The following is a 22,351-nucleotide window of genomic DNA, read 5'->3' as shown; positions in this document are numbered from 1 at the left end:
AGCCAGAGGTGGACATAAATATGCCAACCTGACAAGGAAACACTGACAGGGTTACAGGACAGAAGACAGGCCAATTGAGGACAAAGTGAGAGCGTCTCTGGTCACCTCCAAAGCTCAACTGCGGGGCAATCCTAAAAAGGAAACGTGCCCTGGAGCTTTTCATGTTCTTAGTGTGAAAGCAGATGCAGCCGTGGCTATGAGTCAAGCGGAAAAGCTGCACAGACAGGGTGCTGGGGAGTCCTGGGCATCTACGTGGTCTGCGCTCACAGGGTCTCATATCCACGGTCTGTAATGTTTCTGTAAATTAAACTTCTTAATCTAACTTTATGATAAGAGTGCTTGTCCTGTATTTCAGGTACTCCCTGGAGTGCAACATTCCAGAAAACCAATTACCAGGGGGATTCATGCAAACGTGCATGGATTAGTAACAAGTAACCTGGGTAGGCAAGGCAGATCCCAGCGTGCCACCATCATCCCGCCCTGCGAAATCACGGGTTCCTAGAGGCTGGCCCCACTGCAGAGGGGAGGGCCAGGGCTCAAAGGCTAAATGCTCACCTGTGACACAAAGCAAGGTAGACGCAGACTCGGCCTCAAATCCTTAACTCCTGGCTCCAAGTTCAGATTTATTTCTCAAAATGCCACAAAGCTCCAAGCAGCCCAAGTGTCCTATGGTAGAGGCACTCAGGCAGTCTGACTCAAACATCTCCTCCGCCCTGCCACACGAGGCTTCACCTGGGGGCACAGGGAGAGGTGTACCTCCACCTACAGGGAGCAACAAATCAAGCACAGGGCCTCAGTGTAACAGTTTGATTATTAAGTGGCAATTATGCAGTTTTAATAATGCATTTAGAGAAACATGATCCAGCTACTCCTGGAGCGTGGCAGCCACCATGAACAGCGCCGGCTCTCCTGGAACTCTGGCGGTGACAGCAGCAGAGGGCCGAAACCAAAAGCACGTGTTGCAGTGAAGACACCTGGCCTGTGACAGCCGTGATCCTGGGACTGTCACCTGGCTTTGGGACCTCGTTCTCTTCATTTGTTAAAATGGGGTGAGAAAGTAGCGACTTCACCAGGCTGCTGTGCGGGAGAAGAAATGAGACAGCGCCATGCTCAGGAACTTTCGGGGAGACTCTCTAACCCCCGAAGCCACACAGCTCGTCCGAGAGGGTTTCTCCTTACACCCAAAATGACCTTACAAAAATAGTAGAAGACCTGAGAACAATTCTCAGCCAGAGGTACCAAAAGATGTGTTACTTCTTTTCAGAAGTTTTCAGAAGACAACTTAGCACAGAGAAGGCACCCTTTTCATTCATTCATCTGTTAAGTCATAATTAGTGATTAATAAACCATACTGAGTGCCCACTGTGTGCCAAATACTGTTCTGGACACCGGCAACAAAGAGGTTGGACAAGACCCCCGGACCCATGTAGCGGACCTCGCAGTGAGGGACAGAGGCACTCAGGACGCGAAGGCGAGCAGCCCCTGCTCTGAGGAGCAGCAGACCTTGCTCAGGGGAGCAGGGTCCCAGCGGGACGCGGGGCGGGGCCTTCCGAGGAGCTGAAATCCGAGCCCCCGTCCGAGGGGCAGGTGAGGAGACACCTTCAGCTTAGGGGTCAGGGGGCTGAGTATCCCAGGAGGAGAAAACAGAGTAAAAGGCTCTAATGTGGGAATGAGCTCGGTCCAGAACAGAATGGAAGCCACTTCTGGGCTGGGACAGGAGCCCTCAGGAGCTGTGCTGTGGGCCTGCCCGGTCTGCAGGCCGGGATCAGAGCCGCTGGAGGGAAAGGCGAGTAAAGACGGCTGGAGGACAGCACCCGTGGGACAAATAGGACCTGCTGCGACTGGGGCCAAACACCTGTGCCTGAACCCCAACTCCACATTCTGAACTCCTTGTGCCTCGGTTTCCTCACCTGTAAAACATGGACGAAACAGCATATGTCTCACCAAGTTCTTGTGGAGACTGAATGAAGCCACTGCTTGGAGCAGAGCCTGGCACACACCCGTACAAAACATGTCTACCTACCGCCACTACTGTTGTCACTGCTGTTACCGCAGCTACTGTTACCGCAGCTACTGTTGTCACCACTGTTACCGCAGCTACTGTTACCACAGTTACTGCTGTCACCACTGTTACCACATTGCTACTGTCACTGCAGCTACTGTTACCTCCACTAGTGTTACTACTACAGCTACTGTTGTCACCGCTGTTACCACACTGCTACTGTTACCACCAATACTGTTACCACCACTGTTACCACCACCACCACCGCTGCCACCACCACTGTTACCACCACCACCGCTGCCACCACCACTGTTACCACCACCACCGCTGCCACCACCAGTGTTACTGCTGCAGCTACTGCTACCACCGCTAGTGTGTTACCATTGCCACTGTTGCTACCACTGCTACAGTTGCCAGGCCGATACTGTTGCCACAACTGATACTGTCATTGTTTCAGCTCCAAATCTTCATCTTTCTGGTGCATTAAAAAGAACCAACACTTGTCCGATTTACTTTTTGCTTTGTAACAACAGGAGTCATCTATATTTACTAATTTACACCCACTCAGCTGTTAATCCACACCTGGGCACAGTCTTACCACCCCTAAATTTGGGAAATAAATCAATCAACACCCCCCACCAAGGATTTAAAACACAGTTTTTGAATCTGAATAGTAACAGCTGTCTTACCATCCTCTCCCCAAACAAAATGTGGACAGTAAGGGAATGCTATACACAAAGCCCAGCACTTTGGCCACATTTACGTAAACAGTATTTCAACGCACCGGATCGATCTCAATCTAGCAGCAAAGAGCTCCAGCAAAAAGGGTGTGGGGGACAGAGGGCAGACAGAAAGAAAGACTGTCCTAGAGAAAGGTCTCTCTCCATCTACTCCTCTTTTTTAATGACCCTCCGTAAAGTATTAAAATTTTGTTCTTACAAGTCCCTTGCAATTTTTGCTAAGTTTATTCCTAGTTATTTTGTCTCTTTGGTTGATTCTATAACTAGACTATTTTCTCTTATTATATTTTCAAACACCTTAATAAGTGCTTTGTAACAACATTTCTCTGCTCCATGAGCTCTTTGCTCCTAATAGAGTCATTGGTTACTTCTAGGTTTTCAAAAAAGAGATTTACTGGCAAATGGTGACAATACCACCTCCCGCTTATTCTTTTCCACATCTGTTAGTTATTAATTCTGAGCAATGGTAAAAAGCAGTGATGACCATGGGTTCTGGGGCTTGCTCTGGAGTTGGGATGTTTCCAGTGTGACAGCACTAAACACGGTGCCAGTTTGGGGAATGACTCTACCTTATTACAGGTTGTACTAAAATCAGAAGTAGATGTTTAATTTAATCAGACGTCTTATTAGCATCCATAAAACAAATACTAGGATTTCTCTCATTTACACATATTAATAATAAATCAAACTACTAGATTTTTCTTAAATTAAACCATCCCTCCATTCCTGGAGTGAATCCTACTTTGTCAGGGCCTTTATGACCTTGAATGTAATCAGTTATTTGTCCATTTCTCTGCTCCATGAGCTCTTTCAGATCACTGGCCAGGACTGATTCATATCTGACCCAGCTCACAATCAATGCATGTCAATGCCCGAATAAACGAATAACTAAAAGAAAGGCATGAACCTCCCAAGTGAACCCTTTGTTCCTCTTCCTGGGTTAAAACACTGAGAGAGATCTTGAGCCTGTCCCAGAGGGGATCTGTGTGTGTTTAATGGACATGTGGTTTAAATTACCCCCACTTCTTCCAGCAACAGAACCCTTGGACCCCCATTCTCTATGGGGGACTCCCATTCCTTATGGTTTCAATGGGACTAGCCCTGCTTCCCTAATCCCACCCCCACCCCCCAAGACGAGCGTGGCTACACCGCCAGCCTGACAGGGCTACAGGACGGCGGCCTTAGGAGTGGACACACGCCCAACTGGGGCCAAAGGCATCTGCAGGAATTTCTCACAGAAGCTCTGAAGCAAAATTATTCCTAAAACAACTGATAAACATAAAATATGTGTGTCTGGGGTTGCTGATTACCACCTTCCCTAAATGTGGTGAAACAACCTATCTGAGCATGAAGCGAGGCAGAGACCAACATGGCAAAGAACGGAATGAAACGGAGATCTGGTGACATCATCTGAGCCCTGGATTCAGCTTTTCCTAAGGCCAATTACCCCTGAAATCCCTAAGTGCATAAGCCAATAAATTACCTTCTTTGTTTACAATAGTTTAAGTTGAATTCCTAACAGTTACAACCAAAAATATCTTTTCCAATTCATGGGTTGCTTTGTTTCCCTGCAAATATGTTTTCACATCCCTAAGTAAAGGTAGAAAAAAATTTTTAAAAGAAGGCAATCCTAACTAGTGAGTGTTTTAAAAAAATAACTGCCTGCTTTTAATTAACGGCAAGATGGGCTGAAAGGTTCCCTCGGTGAATTATAATTTCAGATTGAAATTCCCAAGACAGTGGCCAAGGCGCTTGTTAAACCACAGAAGCCAATGAGATGAAGGGATCACCATAACTGGCCATGGCTCAGTTGGCACGGGGCAGCCACAACCATCGTTAGGCAGAACCAGAGCCTTGGAAACTCTCTGACCCACGGCCCCGGCAACCGCCCCTTCACCCCAAGTCTCCAGGCCGCTCTCCTGACTTGACTGAGAAGTAAAACTAAAACTGAATTATGCGAGGATGGCAGGACACCAGTGAAAGCAGCCAAACGCCAAGACGGGAGCTTCACGGGGTCTTCCTGACCAGTCCCGCGTCTCGGCCTCGGCTGGGCAGAAAGCGGGCCCGCGGGGGGCCCTGCCCGCGCCGCATCGTGCCTGCTGCGGCTCCAGAGGTGCGGGCCCGCAGCCCCGCCGCCCCGCAGCTCACCCCGGGCAGACAACCCTGGCGGCAGCCACCCCGTGAGATCGGGCTTGCCGCCTCTGCCAAAGTTCCCAGAGACCAAATTCGGGAATTGGGCTCTGATTACTCTCTGTAGAGCTACTGAAGAGCTGCTTCAGGGTTTGAAATCCCTCCTTCAGACATAATCTTGAAATAAAAGACTATATTCAAATGAAAAATGTATTACAGCTTTCTCTTTGGGGCTTTCAGGACTAATAAAATAAAAGAAGGAAGGAAAGGAAAGGAACAGAAAAGGAAAGGAAAGGAAAAAGAAACCCGGGGGGGAAAGGGGAAAGGGGGGAAGGGAAATCTGCCACGTGGCAAACTCTGTGTGCACCGTAAATGCCACTTTGCTTCATCCTCACGAACCCCTTGGAAGTAATATGGAGCCCATTAAGCAGGTGACAAAACTGAGGCTTCGTGACACTAGCCTGTCCAGTGTCGCACAATGAGGGTGAGTGGATTCTGGCTCGAAGCTACAAAATGTGCTCCAAACAATGTTGCTTCCGCTCTGCCTTTTCTTCCCCTGAGTAATACAGAAATTTGTTCTAGAAACGAAGTGTTTTAGTCAGTGAATGGGCAGCCCCTGGAGACAACACAGCTTCACCGCCTGAGAAACAAAGATGCGAGAGAGAGTCACTTAGGTAACCCGACGTCCCGCAGAACCAGCAGGTGGCAAAGCACAGCCTAGAACCCAACTTTTCTAACTCTGACCAGTCTCTTTCGTAAGCGCAATTCATCCCGGATCAGATACTCCTGATGAGAGCGAACAAATGAGAATTTTCCCACCTCCCAGAAAATGTTCCTTGGGAACAAACGGGAAATGTATTTGTGAACTGTCGTTTTCTGCCTCAGTCCCTCCTTCCATCTGCCCCTTTTGCTGTTGTTGCAAATACCTGGGAGGTGTTTCCCAGGCTGTTGCAAGGTCTGGAAAGGGGGACGTCGAATCTAAAGCGGCACGTGTCAGCAACAGCCTGGAGCTGCCCGGGGCGGGTGTGCCGCTTACTCTCTGAAGCGGGTTGAGCAGAGGTTGTGAACTGGTGGCCAGCTGGCGGCACCCAGCCCACAGGTGGGTTCTGCTGGTCTCAGTGCTGGCCCACGCAGCACTTTTAAGAAACCTCATTCTGTTGCCAACATTAAAAACCAGGAGATTTCACATGAAAACCTAATTTCCGCTTTCTCTTACCAAGTGAGAGATCGGGTAACCCTGACGCCACATCTGAGCATGAAGAGCAGATGGAAGCGAGCCGCGGCCGCCCCTGAGAGAGAACACGCACCCAGTTCCCCCAGCTCGTTCATGTCCCTCATTTACAGGATCCCCACAGCCTGCTTAAAAGGTTAAGCTGATACGTTACAAAGCCGATCAGTATTAGACTTTTCCCCAAAAGCATCCACAGTAAAGAAAGTCAGTCAACATTCTGACAGCTGAGACAGACGATAAGTAGATGAGACCATGATCTGAGAAATGGAAAAACCGAGTGTGGGCCCATCTGGATTTCTGCTCTAGGATACCCACTAAATTCACTGGCATTATTTCATTTATTCCAACAGTCCTGCAAGGAAGGAATGACTCTCAGATAAACTGAACCAAATGATGATAAATCCGTTATCCAACTAAGAGCATCCGACTAGTACATCACAAAGCCAGGTTTTGAAGCCAGTTTGCCCGGCTACACACGTCACGCTTTGGAAATAACGAGAGAACACTGGAAATCCTCGGGTCTTGCTTCCACCTCAGGGCCTTTGCACTTGCTGTTCCATTTGAAAACCTCTCCACCCACATCTTCACATGGGGGGACCTTACTCCGTCACTTCACTCTATCAACTCCACAGAGAGGGATCCCTGATTAATTGATTTAAAGTAACTCATGCGTGAGCGCCAATTATTCTTACTTGCTAAGCTCTTGCTACTCAAAGTGAGGTCCAGGGACCAGCAGCTCAGCGTCCCCCGGAAGTCAGGAAAGCACGACCTCAGACCCTCCCCAGACCTGCTGGGTCAGAATCTGCAGGTGAGACCTGTGGGCTGGGTGCAGCCCGCTGGCTACCAGTTCCCACTGCTCCGCAGGAGCCCGCCCAGTGGAAATAAAATGTGAGTCTCAGGTGTAACTTTAATGATCTAGCAGCCACACTGGGTGGTGTGCTGTGTCCCCCACCCCCGCGAACGGCGGCTCCGGAGCAGCAGGCACCCACTTCAGCTCTCTGTCGGTACTTCAGCCCCGGCACGGACACGGCCCTGGGACGTGGTAAACACTGGTAAGTGCCCGCTGGGCGCGAGGCTGACGGGAAGGACGTGCCAGTGCTCCGTGCGGCAGGGCAGGGCCCGGGAGGAGCTCTGCGGCCGAGCAGACACGGTCAGCTCACCCGCTGCACGCCCAGAAACCCGAGCCAGCCGTTCACCTGGGAGCCACCTGTGAAACAGGGCTGTCGCTGCCACACTCACTCACACCGCGTGCGAGTGGCGCTGCTGGCCACTGTCCTCTGGGCGGCGTGATGGCGACCACAGCGACTGCCCCAGCCATGGGACGCCATGGGACACCATGGGTCATGTGTTAGCCATTAGCAGTGAGCACAACCTGAAACCCTGGAGGGTCTCTTCCTGTCGCCCTGGGGCTGGGTGCTCACAGTTACTGTACAGTCTAAACCACGAGGGAGGCCACAGCTCCAGCCACCTTGTCACTCTGATGAGTTCTGCCGTGGGCCTGCCACGAGGTCCCCTCCCTTAGAGCCGCCTGCATCATCTCCTCCCGATAGGCGATAGGCGCACTGCAGCTCTGCCCTTTCATATGAGAGGGGCTGGGGGCGGGGAGTGCAGGGTTTAACCTACCCCCACACTCCCTTATTAGCCACCAGCCTGAGTCAGTCCACGAAGGGAGGCTCACGTCCCTGTAGCTGTAACACACACGCCCTAATCCAGGCGGCTATCTTGCCCTGAAAATCTGAGGCACATGTTCTAATCCCAAATGCGTTTTTAAATCACATTAGATCAACAGCACAGGAGAAAGCAAAACCCGGATTTAGACACAACTGGAGTGGCACGGAGGAAATAAAACTGCTAGGGCTGCTTAGCCGGATCCAAGGAAAGCCCAGGCCCGCTCTGCTGAGAGCGGCCCCCGTTTCTCCTTGCTACCTCCCTGCGGAAAACACAACCACCAGAAACACTGGCAGAATTGGTGGGCCACTGGGAAGCACACTGAAGAGAAAGGGGAAACAAGTAAGCGTAGAGGAGGATCCAAACCCTGATTAACCTGGGCTCTCATCAGGCAGACAGAAGAGTCAGATTCCAGGCAGGACTTGGGGTGTCGAGGGCAAGTGGAGCCCCTTCAGCACTGAGGCCACCAGTGAAAAAACAGAGGCCCACCAGGGAACCAAGAACAGGGTCCATTCTGTGCCTCTGCCTCCTCTGTGAAGCAGCGAGGATGCCATGCCCGCTTCTCCCACGGAACCGAGAGACAGGAGCCTGAGGAGGAGCTGATGAAAGTCCCACAGGTACCCTCAAAGCGGTGAGGCTGGAGAGTAACCAAGTCGCCCAGCACGCATGGCTCCTGTGGGCACAGGGGCTTTAGGGGGTCCGAGCCAACAGCCAGGTGTGGGAGGCTGATTCCCTGTGTCTGGTAGATTCTTCCCCAGCACTTCCAGTCACACCAGTAAGCAATACATGGACCCACCACTGGCAAGAGCCTGGGGCAGGGGATTGAGGACACAGAGACATCAGGTGGTCCTCAACTTCCAACCACATCTCTGCAGTGCAACAGCTGTAAGGCAACTACTCAACGCTGACACCGAGCCCCAATTCCACAGCGCTGGAGCGGCTTCCACAGCCGACTCCTGGCAGCCAGGCGGTTTGTGCACCCACTTCTCCAGCCTCCGTGTGAAAGAACAGCGGAAAAGCGGGCACCTCCTATCGTTTCAGTCAGAAAATCCCCCAGACCCCACCACGGGCTTCCGCACAGGCCCTCCACCACACACCCTCCACCAACTTTGCTTTAGGTCGTGGGAATCAAACACCCCCGTCTGTTTCCAGCCGTTGCAAAGCTACCCAAACACAATTTGGAAAGACCTGACCCTTATGCCACCCTCTTCCCCGAAAGGGCATCTGACACCTCTCACAAGATACACAGCTTTAAAATTAGAAGTGGGGGGGGGGGGCAGTTACCCTCATAAGGCCAAAGCTGCCCCCACAGAAGAGGCCAGGACCTTCCTGTACCCCACAATAAACTGAGCCCTCCCCAGACACCCTGCGCCTTCTCTGTGGTTGCATTTATCATCCTAACACCTTTTGATGATAACTGCAAACTGGAGTTGTGGCCGGTAATGTGACAGATACTGTTTTCCAGTTAAATTAGGCATTTGCTGTTTTAAGTTTTGATAGGAAGGGGCTGTTTGAAGCCTCCTAAAATATTGCAATTAGTTCTCTGTTGAAACAGATACGATCTTAACAGACACATTTGCTATTTGCTTTAATGTGCTGGAATGTTTATGCCTAAGTCTACTTCTCTCAGGCTTTCAAAGCACCAGGCACATTTTTGAAAGTGGGGAGAATCAATCACAATATGCACATTTATTACATATTTCTGAGGTTGTTATTTCCAAAACTTTCCCAGGCTGTAACTTAAACTCAGAAAGCCCATCTCTTCCACGGGGAAGCAACTTGTTAGGGAACGATCCTTATTTTGCCCATTGGCTCTGTTAAGATGATAACATCACTTTAACTGACACGGCCTGTGTTTCTGTTTGACAATTGCAATTAATTACTGAGCTGCAACAGAGACGGGGCCAGCCATCCAGATCTGTTTTCCAGAGACACGAGCCGGCGGAAAGAGGGACGGGGACGCGGAAGGAAGCAGGGCGCTGTGCGAGGGGGCAGCGCGCCGAGCTGCCTGGGGCCGGGCTAATTCCCTCTGCCCGCTGCGCCCCCAGCCCCTCCGCTCGCCCCGCCGGCCCAGGGGGCAGGAGGGGCGGGCGCCTCTGTCCCGGGCCAGGGCAGGTGCAGGCCGCCGGCGCCGGGCACCACTGCCGCCCCACTCGACGCCCCAGGGCGGTGTTCGCCGGCCGGCCGGGTGGAGAGGGCTGGGGCCCGAGCAGCCGGGTCTCTGGAGCCCGAGCTCGCGGCACCATCTTCCTAACTGCCCCGTTCATTTTGCTCCAACCTGAAAACACTTGAAGTTGGATTCCGGCCACGCAAACGCGATCGAGGGCGAGTCTGGAGACTCCCGGGGACCTCAGGTCCTTCAGCAGCAGAGCCCCGCTGCCCCGCCCGGCGCCCGCGGCCAGGCCCAGCCCCGCACGAGTCCGCGCGGGGCGCCCTGGGGCCGGGGCTGCGGCGGGAGGCAGCCGCCGGGGCCGGCGGGCGGGGGTCCCCGCCGGCCTCCAGCCCCGCCGCGCCCCGGGCGGCCCGCGGGGTTCGGGGTTCGCCGGGCCCCCCCCCCAGCCGCCCGCGCCCAGCCCGGGTCCTACCTGTACCACTCCAAGCCCTTCTCGTAGTTGCGGTCGAAGAAGTGCGGCTCCACGCCCACCGCCCGCACGTCCGGGTGCACGCGGATCGCCTCCAGCAGCGCGCGGGTGCCCCCCTTCTTGACCCCGACGATCAGCGCCTGGGGCAGCCGCCGCTCCCCGTAGTCCGCGGTGCCGGCGGCGCCCGGCTCGCCGCTCCCGTTGGCCGCCCTCCGGCCCGCGAGCTCCTCGTCGGCGGCGCTGGACTCCTGCGCGTCCCGCTCCGGCTGCGCGCCCCGCGCCGCGGTCATCGTCTCGCCGGGCTCCGTGGTCATCTCTCCGGCCACCGTGGTCGTCTCTCCGGGCGCCGTGGTCATCTCTCCGGGCGCCGTGGCCATCGTCTCGCCGGGCGCCGTGGCCATCGTCTCGCCGGGCGCCGTGGTCGTCTCGCCGGGGGCCGGCGGGGTCCGCAGCCCCGCGTCCCGGGCTTCGCCGCTGGCCGGCCCCCAGCCGTCGGCCCCGGGGGCGGCGGGCTGCCCGCGGCCGGCGCTGTCCGGCGGCGCGGGGGCGCCGAGGCGCGCGGGGGGCGGCGGCAGCGCGGGCGGCGGCGGGCTCGGCGGGGGCGCGGCGGCGCCCGGCGGCTCCTGCAGCGCCAGCGGGAACTGCAGGGCGCCCGAGCCGCCCAGGAGGCTGTAGCACAGGTAGGTGACGGACAGCGACAGCGTGCACATGAACAGCAGCTTGCGCGCCGGCGGCCCCTTAGCCGCGGCCCCGGGCGGCTGCGCGGCGGGCGGCGGCGGGGGTGCGGGCCACGGGGCCATCGCGGCTCCCGGCTCGCGGCGGCCCCCGGCGCTGCCCGGACATGGTTTCAGCCGCCGCCCCCGCCGCCGCCCCGCCGCCCCGGCTGCATGGAGCGACGCCGCCGCGCCCCCGGCCCCGGCCGCTGTCCCGCTGCGCCGGGGGCAAGCCCGGCCGCATGGCCCCTCCCCGCTCCGCCCGCGGAGTCCGGTGGCCCCACCGACCCCCCTCGGCCTCCGGCGAGGGGCCCGCGGGGGGCGCGCGGGCCGGGGCCGCACCTGCTCCGCCCGCGGCGCTGGCTCCTCCGCTCCCGCGGCGCCTGCCTCCGCCGCGCGCCGCTGCGGCCCCGAGTTCCTTCCCCGCTGCTAACTTTCTGCCGGAGAGCGGAGCGGAGCGGCGCCGGGGGAGGGGGCCGGGCGCGCGCCGCGCCGCCGGGGAGGGAGTGCGCCGCGCGCCGCGGAGGGCGCGGGAGCGAGCGGGCGGGGCGAGCGCGGGCGGGGGCGCGGGGCGCGAGCTGGGATCCCCGCGCCGCGCGCACGGACGGGGGTGCTGCCGCCCCGCGCCGCGGCGCCCCCCGGGAGCCGGGCCGCCGCGCTCTCCATCCCGTCCCTGCGCTCTCGGGGGCGCGGAGCCGGCCGCCGCCGGGGCCGCGCGCCACGGAGCCGGGCCGGAGGCGGGCGGGCCCGGGCTTCCCCCCGCCCGGGGCCTCCGGGCGAACCGCGCGCCCCTGGCCGGCCCTCTCGCCCCCCCCCCCCTCCGGGCGCCCGGGAGCGATTTCCTCTCCGCGGCCGCTTCCCCATCTCGACTCCCATCTTTCCAGCCTCCCTGTCGGCGCGGAGCCCCTAGTGGGCGGAGCTTTCCCGCAGCCCCAGACCTTCCTGCCCCAAACCTTTTGCCTCCGCCCTGCCACCAGGTGACTGCTTTCTGCCCCGAAAGATGAGGTCCCCTCCTTAACCAGTCACACCCGCGTCCCTTGGGGACATTGCCACCGAAGGAATTCACATTTCCCCGGACTGAAATAGACCGAGACGTCATCGCTCTAAACACCTAATAAACAAACAAGTTGGGCGGCTGCTTCCTGGGCACAGGAGCCCGCCCTGCGCACCCCTGGGCCGTCCCTCCCGGGGCCTGGCTCCAGGGAGTCCAGGTACCCTGCCCGCCACAGCTGGGTGCCCGGCGGCTGCGATGTGGTTGGCATCTCTGGTTGTGTTTGATCACATAGTAGATACAGCGGCTGAAAGAGCATGTATATAATGTCTAAATATTAACTAGATGCCTAGTGTCAAAGAGGAGAGAGAAGTGTTAATCAAATAGGACGGAGAGCCGGGGCTTTCCCCGAGCGAACAGAAGCTCACTGCTGCTCTCAGCTGGACATGCGTTTCCTTCACTGCAGCTTCAGCTCAGATAAAGATTATTCCTTCATAACACATGTTTATGGAGCACTGGAGACCTCTGAAGTGCAGCGTCTGTTGTCCTGTAGCTCACTCGTGGAACTGGGGGTGCTTTCTCGAACCCCACGTAGCTGTGTGCCTGTGCTGCTCCTGGGGAGGGCCCATTGGAGCCACGGGGAGTAGGGCTTACCCACCCTGCTTTCCACTCCAGCCCAGCTGAGGGCGGCCAGCCAGGAGGCCCCGGTTACAGCAAAAACTGTCACTGCCAGGGCCATCGCCCTTCCAAGGCCCGGGTACCCGATGCCCAGCCTGTGGCCCGGGGCCCCCAGTACAGACAGTGCCCACTCTCTCTACCCACCCTCTCAGCAATTCAAAAAACCTGTTCTCTTTACTAAAGACGTACTTTCAAATTTGGAAAGGTTTACACAAAATGGTATTAAAATTTAACCCAGAGGTGCCAAACTGAGAGCTTAATGTGGCCGGCACAGTGATATGAAGAAATTTAAAACAGTTGCAATATTGTAAAATTAAGGGCTTTCCCCAAATATATCTCGATATGAGGTTTCTGTTGAAACAACAGATCCAGCAACTTTAGGTGCCCGGTCTTCATGGTGCCCTGTTCTTCATGGTGCCCACCCAGATTGCCCCCTGCATTTATCTTACTTGCCTGGAGGCTGCTAATGAGGAAACTCCCCAGGATCCCTTTGCCCTCTGGTCCCCAAATAGTCACAGGTGATAAGAGATTCTGCAGGAATGGAGCCCGTTGGTGCAGCTGAGCCCTGCCGCTGATGGCAAGTGTTGGTTTTGTGGGAGAGGCGCTTTGTGGACTTCTCACTCAGGTGGCCGCCTATTCTTTTTTCCTACTCTTTTTTTAAAATACGATTTTCATTGATTTTTTTTTAGAGGGAGGAAGAGAGAAGTAGAGAGATAGAAACGTCAATGAGAGAGAAACATTGATCTTGATTGGCTGTCTCCTACAAGCCCCCTACTGGGGACAGAGCCTGCAGCCAGGGCATGTGCCCCGACCAGAAATTGAACCAGTGACCTCTTGGTTCCTGGGTTGACACTCAACCACTGAGCCACACCAGCAGGGCTTTTTTTCTACTCTTGATCCAGGATTTTTCTGGGAGCAAGTTCTTAAGAAGCCTATAGGGGCTAATCTGCATAGGGGAGCTCAGACTTCAGCAGTCCTCAGTGGGTCTAGAGACTAGAGAGATGTTTTGTTTCCACAGCTAACACCCATGCTGTTGGACTGTCTTGAGTTTTTATAATATTCCTCCGGGCCGCCTGCGTGCCTCATGTCTACCCTCTCTTACCCAGGAAGCTTCCTCTGGCTGCCTAACTAAGAAACTCCAGGGTCTTCCCCTTTGCACTCAGGTCCACTCCCACCCTCCCTATAGCTCACGGTCCTGCCAAACCAGTAAGTGCGTGCCCCCCAAACACACTGCATTTCTCCTTCCCCTGCATGTGGTGAGAGGATGCAGCTAAAACAAAGCTGTCATTTGCTAGCTAAGCGGCTCTCAGACAGGCCATGTCACCTCCCTGCACCCCATTTTCTGTATATATAAGTTGTGGATAAACCTCACCTCAAATTGCTTCTATAAAGAATGAAATTGACTTAGTTTATGCAAAAATACCAGCCTCATGCCTGACATGGTGGCACCAATAACTATTTGAATCTAAGTATTGGCTTGTGCCACACCTGCCCCTAGCTAAACCTTACCCTCGGAGCACACGTGCGTGCCCCTGTGTCCCAGCAGCCCAGCGTGGGAGCTGAGGTTCGCCTTCCTGAGCTGTCAGTAGCACTCATCGTGCCAAGTCAAATGCCTTCTAAAAATTTTTTTTAGGCAATAGAAGCTAACTGGCTAACTTCACTTTTGTTTGGTATTTTATTAAATAAGTTTACTAGAGAGATGTATGATAACTCACATAACTGAAGGGGATTTTTAAAAAATCAACAAACAACAAGAAGCAAACATAGGTTTTGAAAGGACACAGTGTATAAATGTCGTTACTGCCCTTTACCATGTTCTCGGCTGTCCAGAGGCCCACGGAAAGCACATCTTTTCCTGGCCCCTTCAAGTGAGGTGTGACTCCCACACGCTGACTAAGCTCAGGCACAGCTGAGGTTGTCTCTCCCCGGCGGAAGCTGGGGCAGGCGGTGGGCGATGCCCGGGGGCAGTGTATCTCCTGCCTGGCGACTGTGCCAGGAGTCAGGGAGAGCCCGTCTGCGCCGCCATCTAGTTAGTTCCCACGCTGAGTGAGGATCGCGCGGGGCCAGCCGCTGGTGACAGGCAGTGTGACCCAGGAGTGCCCCTTGTTGTTTTCAGCTTCTAAGACTTGGGGGTTGGTTGTAAATATAACACAACCTACACTCTCTGCCTGATGAACACACTCGTATTGTTAATTCCCTCCCCTGTTGACCGAGTGGCTTCAGCAGGCCGATGTTAGGATTCCCTCTCACGGAGGTGATGCGGACAGGCCAGGAGCCCAGGCCATGCTGGCCGTGTGGACGGGGCCTGTGTCGTGCGCAGGCCAGGAGCCCAGGCCGTGCTGGCCGTGTGGACGGGGCCTGTGTCGTGCGCAGGCCAGGAGCCCAGGCCGTGCTGGCCGTGTGGACGGGGCCTGTGTCGTGCGCAGGCCAGGAGTGCAGGCCGTGCTGGCCGTGTAGACGGGGCCTGTGTCGTGCCCAGGCCAGGAGTGCAGGCCGTGCTGGCCGTGTAGACGGGGCCTGTCTCATGGACAGGCCAGGAGTCCAGGCCGTGCTGGCCGTGTAGACGGGGCCTGTCTCGTGCGCAGGCCAGGAGTGCAGGCCGTGCTGGCCGTGTAGACGGGGCCTGTCTCATGGACAGGCCAGGAGTCCAGGCCGTGCTGGCCGTGTAGACGGGGCCTGTGTCGTGCGCAGGCCAGGAGTGCAGGCCGTGCTGGCCGTGTGGACGGGGCCTGTGTCGTGCGCAGGCCAGGAGCCCAGGCCGTGCTGGCCGTGTAGACGGGGCCTGTCTCGTGCGCAGGCCAGGAGCCCAGGCCGTGCTGGCCGTGTAGACGGGGCCTGTCTCATGGACAGGCCAGGAGCCCAGGCTGTGCTGGCCGTGTAGACGGGGCCTGTCTCGTGCGCAGGCCAGGAGTGCAGGCCGTGCTGGCCGTGTAGACGGGGCCTGTCTCATGGACAGGCCAGGAGTCCAGGCCGTGCTGGCCGTGTAGACGGGGCCTGTGTCGTGCGCAGGCCAGGAGTGCAGGCCGTGCTGGCCGTGTGGACGGGGCCTGTGTCGTGCGCAGGCCAGGAGCCCAGGCCGTGCTGGCCGTGTAGACGGGGCCTGTCTCGTGCGCAGGCCAGGAGCCCAGGCCGTGCTGGCCGTGTAGACGGGGCCTGTCTCGTGCGCAGGCCAGGAGTCCAGGCCGTGCTGGCCGTGTAGACGGGGCCTGTCTCGTGCGCAGGCCAGGAGCCCAGGCCGTGCTGGCCATGTGGACGGGGCCTGTGTCGTGCGCAGGCCAGGAGTCCAGGCCGTGCTGGCCGTGTGGACGGGGCCTGTCTCGTGCGCAGGCCAGGAGTGCAGGCCGTGCTGGCCGTGTAGACGGGGCCTGTGTCGTGCGCAGGCCAGGAGTCCAGGCCGTGCTGGCCGTGTGGACGGGGCCTGTCTCATGGACAGGCCAGGAGTCCAAGCCGTGCTGGCCGTGTAGACGGGGCCTGTGTCGTGCGCAGGCCAGGAGTCCAAGCCGTGCTGGCCGTGTAGACGGGGCCTGTCTCGTGCGCAGGCCAGGAGCCCAGGCCGTGCTGGCCGTGTGGACGGGGCCTGTGTCGTGCGCAGGCCAGGAGCCCAGGCCGTGCTGGCCGTGTGGACGGGGCCTGTGTCGTGCGCAGGCCAGGAGTCCAGGCCGTGCTGGCCGTGTAGACGGGGCCTGTCTCATGCACAGCAAGGGTATTCCCACCTGTCTTTGGCCTGTCAGTGGAAAGGTGCACCTATAGAAACCTGGAGGAAAAGCTCTGACAAACCAACATGGTGACAAAGACGGACACTGTCTGTTTGTGAAAGGAGCAAAATCTAACAGTAACGATCGTGAGCGTCCAGAACTTCGCACTGAAAGAGACCCACATGGAAATCAGGAAGCACTGGAGCCGAGGCGCCAGGACAGAACCGGGGGCGTCAGGCGATACCGACAAGAAAGATTGGATCTTCAGTGTACTCGCCCCAAAAGGAGACAAGTTAAAGGCAAACGAGCTGCACGTTTAACTCGAGAAGCCAGAAGCAGAGCGAGGGCGTGGAGTCAGGGGGAAGTGATGAAGGTCAGCACCAGCGCTGTGCCCCCACTGCTGTTCAGTCAGCCGCGGACTGAACTGAGTGCCCCCGAAATCCAGTTGTTGAAGCTCTAACCCCCAAAGCAGCCATGTCCGGAGGCAGGGTCTTAAGGACGTAACGAAGGAGAAAATGAAGTCACCGTGTTGGATCCCTAACCAGCTAGGACTGTGGCCTCACAGGAAGTCGCAAAGCTGCCCGCAGCCCAGCAGCTGAGGACAGGGCGAAGGGGCCTTGTTTCCTCACACGGGGACCCGCACCCCAACATCTGGGGACAGGGCGAAGGGGCCTTGTTTCCTCACACGGGGACCTGCACCCCAACATCTGGGGACAGGGCAAAGGGGCCTTGTTTCCTCACACGGGGACCCGCACCCCAACATCTGGGGACAGGGCGAAGGGGCCTTGTTTCCTCACACGGGCACCTGCACCCCAGCATCTGGGGACAGGGCGAAGGGGCCTTGTTTCCTCACACGGGCACCTGCACCCCAGCATCTGGGGGCACAGGCAAAGGGGCCCTTTGCAAGCCCAGACAGGGTCCTCACTGGACCCCCGCTGCCCCTTGATCTCAGGCTCCCAGGCCCCAGAATGAATCTTGTGAGAAATGAATCTCCGGTTTAAGCCGCCGGCCTGTGGTATCAGTTCTGGTCCCCGGAGCTACGTTTGTATTTCAGTTTGTAAAGAGGCTCTGGCACCAGTTCCAATGTGTGTGTCGGGGGTGGGGGCCCCCACACCAACAAGCAGTTCTCCGGACACCAGCTGGGTGTCCTGCAGTTCAGCTCAGCTCTGACGCGCTTTACCCAGAGCGAGCATGAGACGCCACGGGGGAAGGGCTCAGTCCCCCAGCACGCCCGCCTCAGCGGCCAGGCGCCCGTCCAGCTTGTCCCCGTGCTGCTGACCCACTGCTGTAAATCAGAGGTTCACACAGCTCTCTCCTTGGCTTTGGTGAGTTTGCTGGAGTGGCTCACAGAACTCGGAGGAACCTGCTACTCACCAGATCGCTGGTTTATTAGGGAAGCCACTGGGAGAGATGCGCAGGGCAAGGTGTGGGGAAGGGGCCCGGAGAGTCCCTGCCCTCTCTGAGGTGTCCCTCTCCCTAAATCAGGTGTTTACCAGCTGGAGGCGCTCAGAACCCCGTCTTTTGGGGGGTTTGTGGAGGTTTGTTACGTAGTCGTGTTGATTAAATCATTGGCCGTTGGCGACAGGTTCAACCTCCAGCCCCTCCCCTCCCTGGAGGTTGGGGTGCGGAGCACTAAAAGTTCCAGCCCTCCAAGTATGTGGTTGGGCCCCATCCTTAGGTTAGCACAAGGCTTTCCAGAAGTCACCTCAATAACAAGACACCGTTATTGTTCTTATCACAGAAAAGTCCACAGGTTTTAGGAACTCTGTGCCAGGAACGGGTCCAAGACCAAATATATATTTCTTATTATAAATCAAAACATCACAGTTTAGCTTCTGGTCTTCCCGCAGGGATCCCTTAAAGTGAAACAATCACAAAGGTCAAAAGGTACTGACACGTGACTGGAACCCCACTGGGTCACAGTAACCAGCGGGCCCATCATCTTATCATGTGAACCCACCTCGCAGGGCAAGGCCGCTCAGGTTTGCAGGCTGCCATCCAACCTCTTCAGGTCTCGGAAGGAGGTGGTCTCAGCAATACTCGCCCCCCTTCCAAGCCGACCCGAGAGACAACACTGTCTCCTGCTCTGGGCCTCTTTCGAGGTGCTGATGCAGTGTGGGACGTCCCTGGTGACGACACCCAGCCCAGGTGTTCGTCCCCTGCCCTCGGGAATGAACCTGGTTCCCTTCTCTCCCTGTGTAACCAAACTCTGCGCTCGGAAGGGACGTGGAGTGTGCCACAGGGCTGGGCTGGACCTCAGGCAGCAGTGCGGGTCCAGCAAGCGCCTCCCTCCATCCAAGCTGGTTGCGTGGGGTGAAGTGACACAGGAGCAGAACTCGAGGGACAGCTTCACCACCAGGCAGTGCAGCTGCACTCTGCTGATCCCCGTTAGCCGGACGGATGGGGTGAAGGCACCTCCTGTTCAGTCAGGCCCTTGGGAATTGTGACACAAGGTGAAAACACAGGGATGGCTTCTTGCTTAGGAACCATCCCTGTTCCCAGCCCTTGTAGTTGCAGCCCTGGTCCCGTGGCCACTGCACCATGTAGGAAAGAAATATTGAGGTGAGCTGGGGAAGAAGAGTGAAAAGGACAATCATCATTGTCCACCACTGGCAAGAACTGGGGTCATACCAGCATCCTTTCCACACCCCCTTTCCCAGATGCACCAGAAAAACAGAAAGCTGAGCGCTGGGGCATCCTTCAGCCCCACTGTGATCACGAGTGTGAGCGCACATTCAGACAGGCATCATTTTTATTTTCATCAGTTGTCAATTGCTTGGTTTCTATTTCTTACTGATTCATAAAATCCTCTTAGGTATTCAGGAGATCAGATTTTTCCCCTCTATCATATATTTTCCAATTATTGAGTTACCAGTTTGCCTTTACCAGAAAGTTGTTCTAGTGTTTTTAATTACATCTGTTTTTCATATTTATATACTCGGTCTTCCCTTTGTAGCTCTTACCTGTGGTGGAAAATGGTGTCCCCAAAGTCAACGTACATTTTCTTCTAGTATATTTTTGGTTTATTTTTTAAACTTAAGTGTTGAAAGCATCTGAAATTTATTTTGGTCTTACACAAGGACCTAACTGTATTTTGTTCTTCATTTTCCTGGCACTATTTACTTCCTAACAGTTTGAAACTCAAATGTGATATAATAAACCCATAATGTTGGAGTTTCCCACCCAGAAACAGACCATGAATCTCCACTCATTCAGCCTTCTTTTTTATCTCTTATGGGACTTCTCTAATTTTATTGACTTAGACCTTGCTCAGATCTTTGCCTGGATGAATGTTCTGACATCTAATTGTGCTTCGTTTAATTTTATAAAGTTTCTTGCTCTTTCTGTTTCACTCATTTATTCATTCTCCCAATTGCCATTTGAAGTGACTGGTATATTCTGGGCCCTGGATTAGACATGGAGGCAGTAATGAGACAGAAAGTAAGTTCCCTGTCAGCAGTTACACCAGCGCGTTTCTAAAGTGAGGCAAGTGCTCGAGAAGAGGCAGTCGGATGCTGTGGAGCACACGGTGCGCACGGAAGCCAGCGCACAGCAAGGCCTTCGCAGAGTGGCATTTACGCCCACGTGCAAAAGAGAAACTGGAGTAAGCCAGGTACAGCAAGATTATTTTTAGCATGTGCAACATCTCACCCACTTCATTTATTATAAATACACTTAGCAAAGTAAACTGAAGGTAGCTTCCCTAAGAGAAAAGGGGTATCTGCCAAAAACCTACAGCAAACATTACAAGAAACATGGTAGAAGAGAGCCCCTTAAATCAAGAGCAAACAAGCATCCCTCCCACCATAGCCTTTATTCAGCTTTCGGCCGGTCCCTGTGAAGGCCATAAAGCAAGAAAGAACAATGAAGCATGAGAGCTGGGAAGAAAGAAAAAAAAAAAAATCTATGGAAATCTACAAACAAAAGAATAAATTCAAAGTGCAAACAGTAACAACATTCTCATACACAATCAGAATACAATTAGGAAATTTTTTTTTAATTTTTTTTAAATATATCTTTATTGATTTCAGAGAGAGGAAAGGAGAGAGGGAGATAGAAACATCAATGATGAAAGAGTCATTTATCAAGCCCGCAACCCAGGCATGTGCCCTGACCAGGAATAGAACCCCAATCACCTGGATCCTAGGTTGATGCTCAACCGCTGAGCCACGCCTGGCCGGGCACAAAATATAATTTTAATAGAAGATTCTATTCAAAACTACAATAAAATCCATTAAGTGCTTAGAAATAAACCTAATAAAAGGCAAGTAAGTTCTTTATAGATAAAATTATACAACTTTTTGGAAGGGCATTGAATTAAATATGTTTCCTGGGGCTGTCATAGCAAAGTACAACACACTGTGTGGCTTAAACAAGAAATGTATTTGCAGTTCTGAAGGTTAGGGGTCAGACATCAAGGTGTCGCAGGACCGCTCTCCCTCGGAGACTCAGCAGAATCCTTCCCGGCCTCGCCTTAGCTTCTGACGGCGGCCAGCGGTCCTGGAGCTCCATACCGGTGCTCTATCGCTCCAGTCTCTGCCCTGCTGCCACGTGCCTTCTCCCCATGTGGCTCTGTCTTCTCAGGGCACTTTTCTCTTCTTGTAAGGACATCAGTCATATTGGCTTAGGGCCCACCCTAATGACCTTGTCTTAACTTGATTAAATCTACAATGACCCTATTTCCAAATAAGTTCCCATTCACAGGTACTAGGAGATGGGACTTCAACATATCTTTTTGGGAGACACAATTCAGCTCCTGGCAGGCGGGAAAATATATGAATAAACGGCCATGGTCAGGTGACTCAGCAGGTTGGAGCACCATCCTATACACCAAAGGGCTTGGGTTCCATTCCTGGTCAGGGCACATGCTCGAGTTGTGGGTTCCATCCCCTGGAGGCACATATGGGAGGCAATGGATAAATGTTTCTCTCTCACATCAATGTTTCTCTCTCTCTCTCCAAATTAATAAAAACATATCCTTGGGGGAGGATTAAAAAATATATATGAACAAATAAGACCTACACATTTATGCATTTATTATATTTATTTTTATTATATTTATAAATGAAAAGCTCAGTACTGTAATGATAAAATTCTCACCATTAGTCAATAAATTCCATGTAATTTCGAACAAAATCCCCAATAGGGTCATACGTAGGTTTGTATTAAGTATGGTGGGTTATGTGTATATTTGGATACGTTAATTTTATATTTCACATGCAGATGTAGAAGAAAACTAATACCAACCTTTCCTTTAGAAAAACAAGTAAACATGTAGCCAGGAAAACTAGTGTCGCTTTAAGAAGGCAGAGGGACTGTAATTAAATGGAAAGATTAAAGTAAATTCCTTAGCCCCAAAGTGCTTTGATTATCCAGGTGCTGGGCTGTAAATTCTTTCCATGTCTGGTGAGAAGGCTGAATGGCCAGGCTCGTGAACTAGTCAGGGAGCTCGGGTGTTGGTGGGGACTGAGGAGGAGCCCCGAGCAGAAGGTCCTGAAAGCAGAAGCCACCGCTCTCCCCAAGTGACAGGGCCGACCCCGCGCGCCTCCCGACCCTCGCAGGGAAAAGAAGTCTCATTATGAAGTAATTTTTAGAGCAGAGCATGTCTTTACGGATCTGAACTGTAAAAATTTATACGTGCGTGAATGTTGATGTGCGAAACACATTTTCCATAACTGTGAGAAGTCAAAAAATATGACTAACGCCGGAGAGGCAGTGATTACTCATTGTATTCCTCTCGGTGAGTGACAAAAATGAACTTGCGGTTAATTCGATGGGTTTTTAAAAACACGTTTACTTTGAAACTATTGTAACATGACAAATGAGTGTGAGGTGGCACCGAGAGCTCCTTCAGTCTCTCCGCCCAGCTCCTCTGGGGCCCGCAGCTCATACAAGCGGCGCAGGTGCCCGGCACAGACACT

The 22,351-nt window shown here is 54.6% G+C and overlaps 1 protein-coding gene across 2 annotated transcripts in view; it reads right to left on the bottom strand.

Moving 5' to 3' along the window:
- The window catches only part of HS3ST4 (heparan sulfate-glucosamine 3-sulfotransferase 4), a 338,046-nt gene extending 326,893 nt beyond the window's left edge, over window positions 1-11,153 (bottom strand). The window contains exons 1-2 of one of the 2 annotated variants that reach the window (XM_087815860.1): window positions 10,752-11,153; window positions 10,357-10,619 (exon numbers count right to left, since the gene is read on the bottom strand). In XM_087815860.1, the coding sequence (XP_087671986.1) occupies window positions 10,357-10,619; window positions 10,752-11,153 (665 nt within the window). Of the gene's footprint in view, window positions 1-10,356; window positions 10,647-10,751 lie in introns of both variants that reach the window. The other variant, XM_087815859.1, reaches the window with a different exon arrangement.
- Window positions 11,154-22,351: the final 11,198 nt, after the last annotated feature.

The sequence above is a fragment of the Miniopterus natalensis genome, chromosome 3, assembly GCF_054644295.1.
Source record: "Miniopterus natalensis isolate mMinNat1 chromosome 3, mMinNat1.hap1, whole genome shotgun sequence".
Classification (NCBI taxonomy): domain Eukaryota; kingdom Metazoa; phylum Chordata; class Mammalia; order Chiroptera; family Miniopteridae; genus Miniopterus; species Miniopterus natalensis.
Note: the sequence above shows the minus strand (reverse complement) of the source record. Positions and strands in the feature narration are given on the sequence as shown.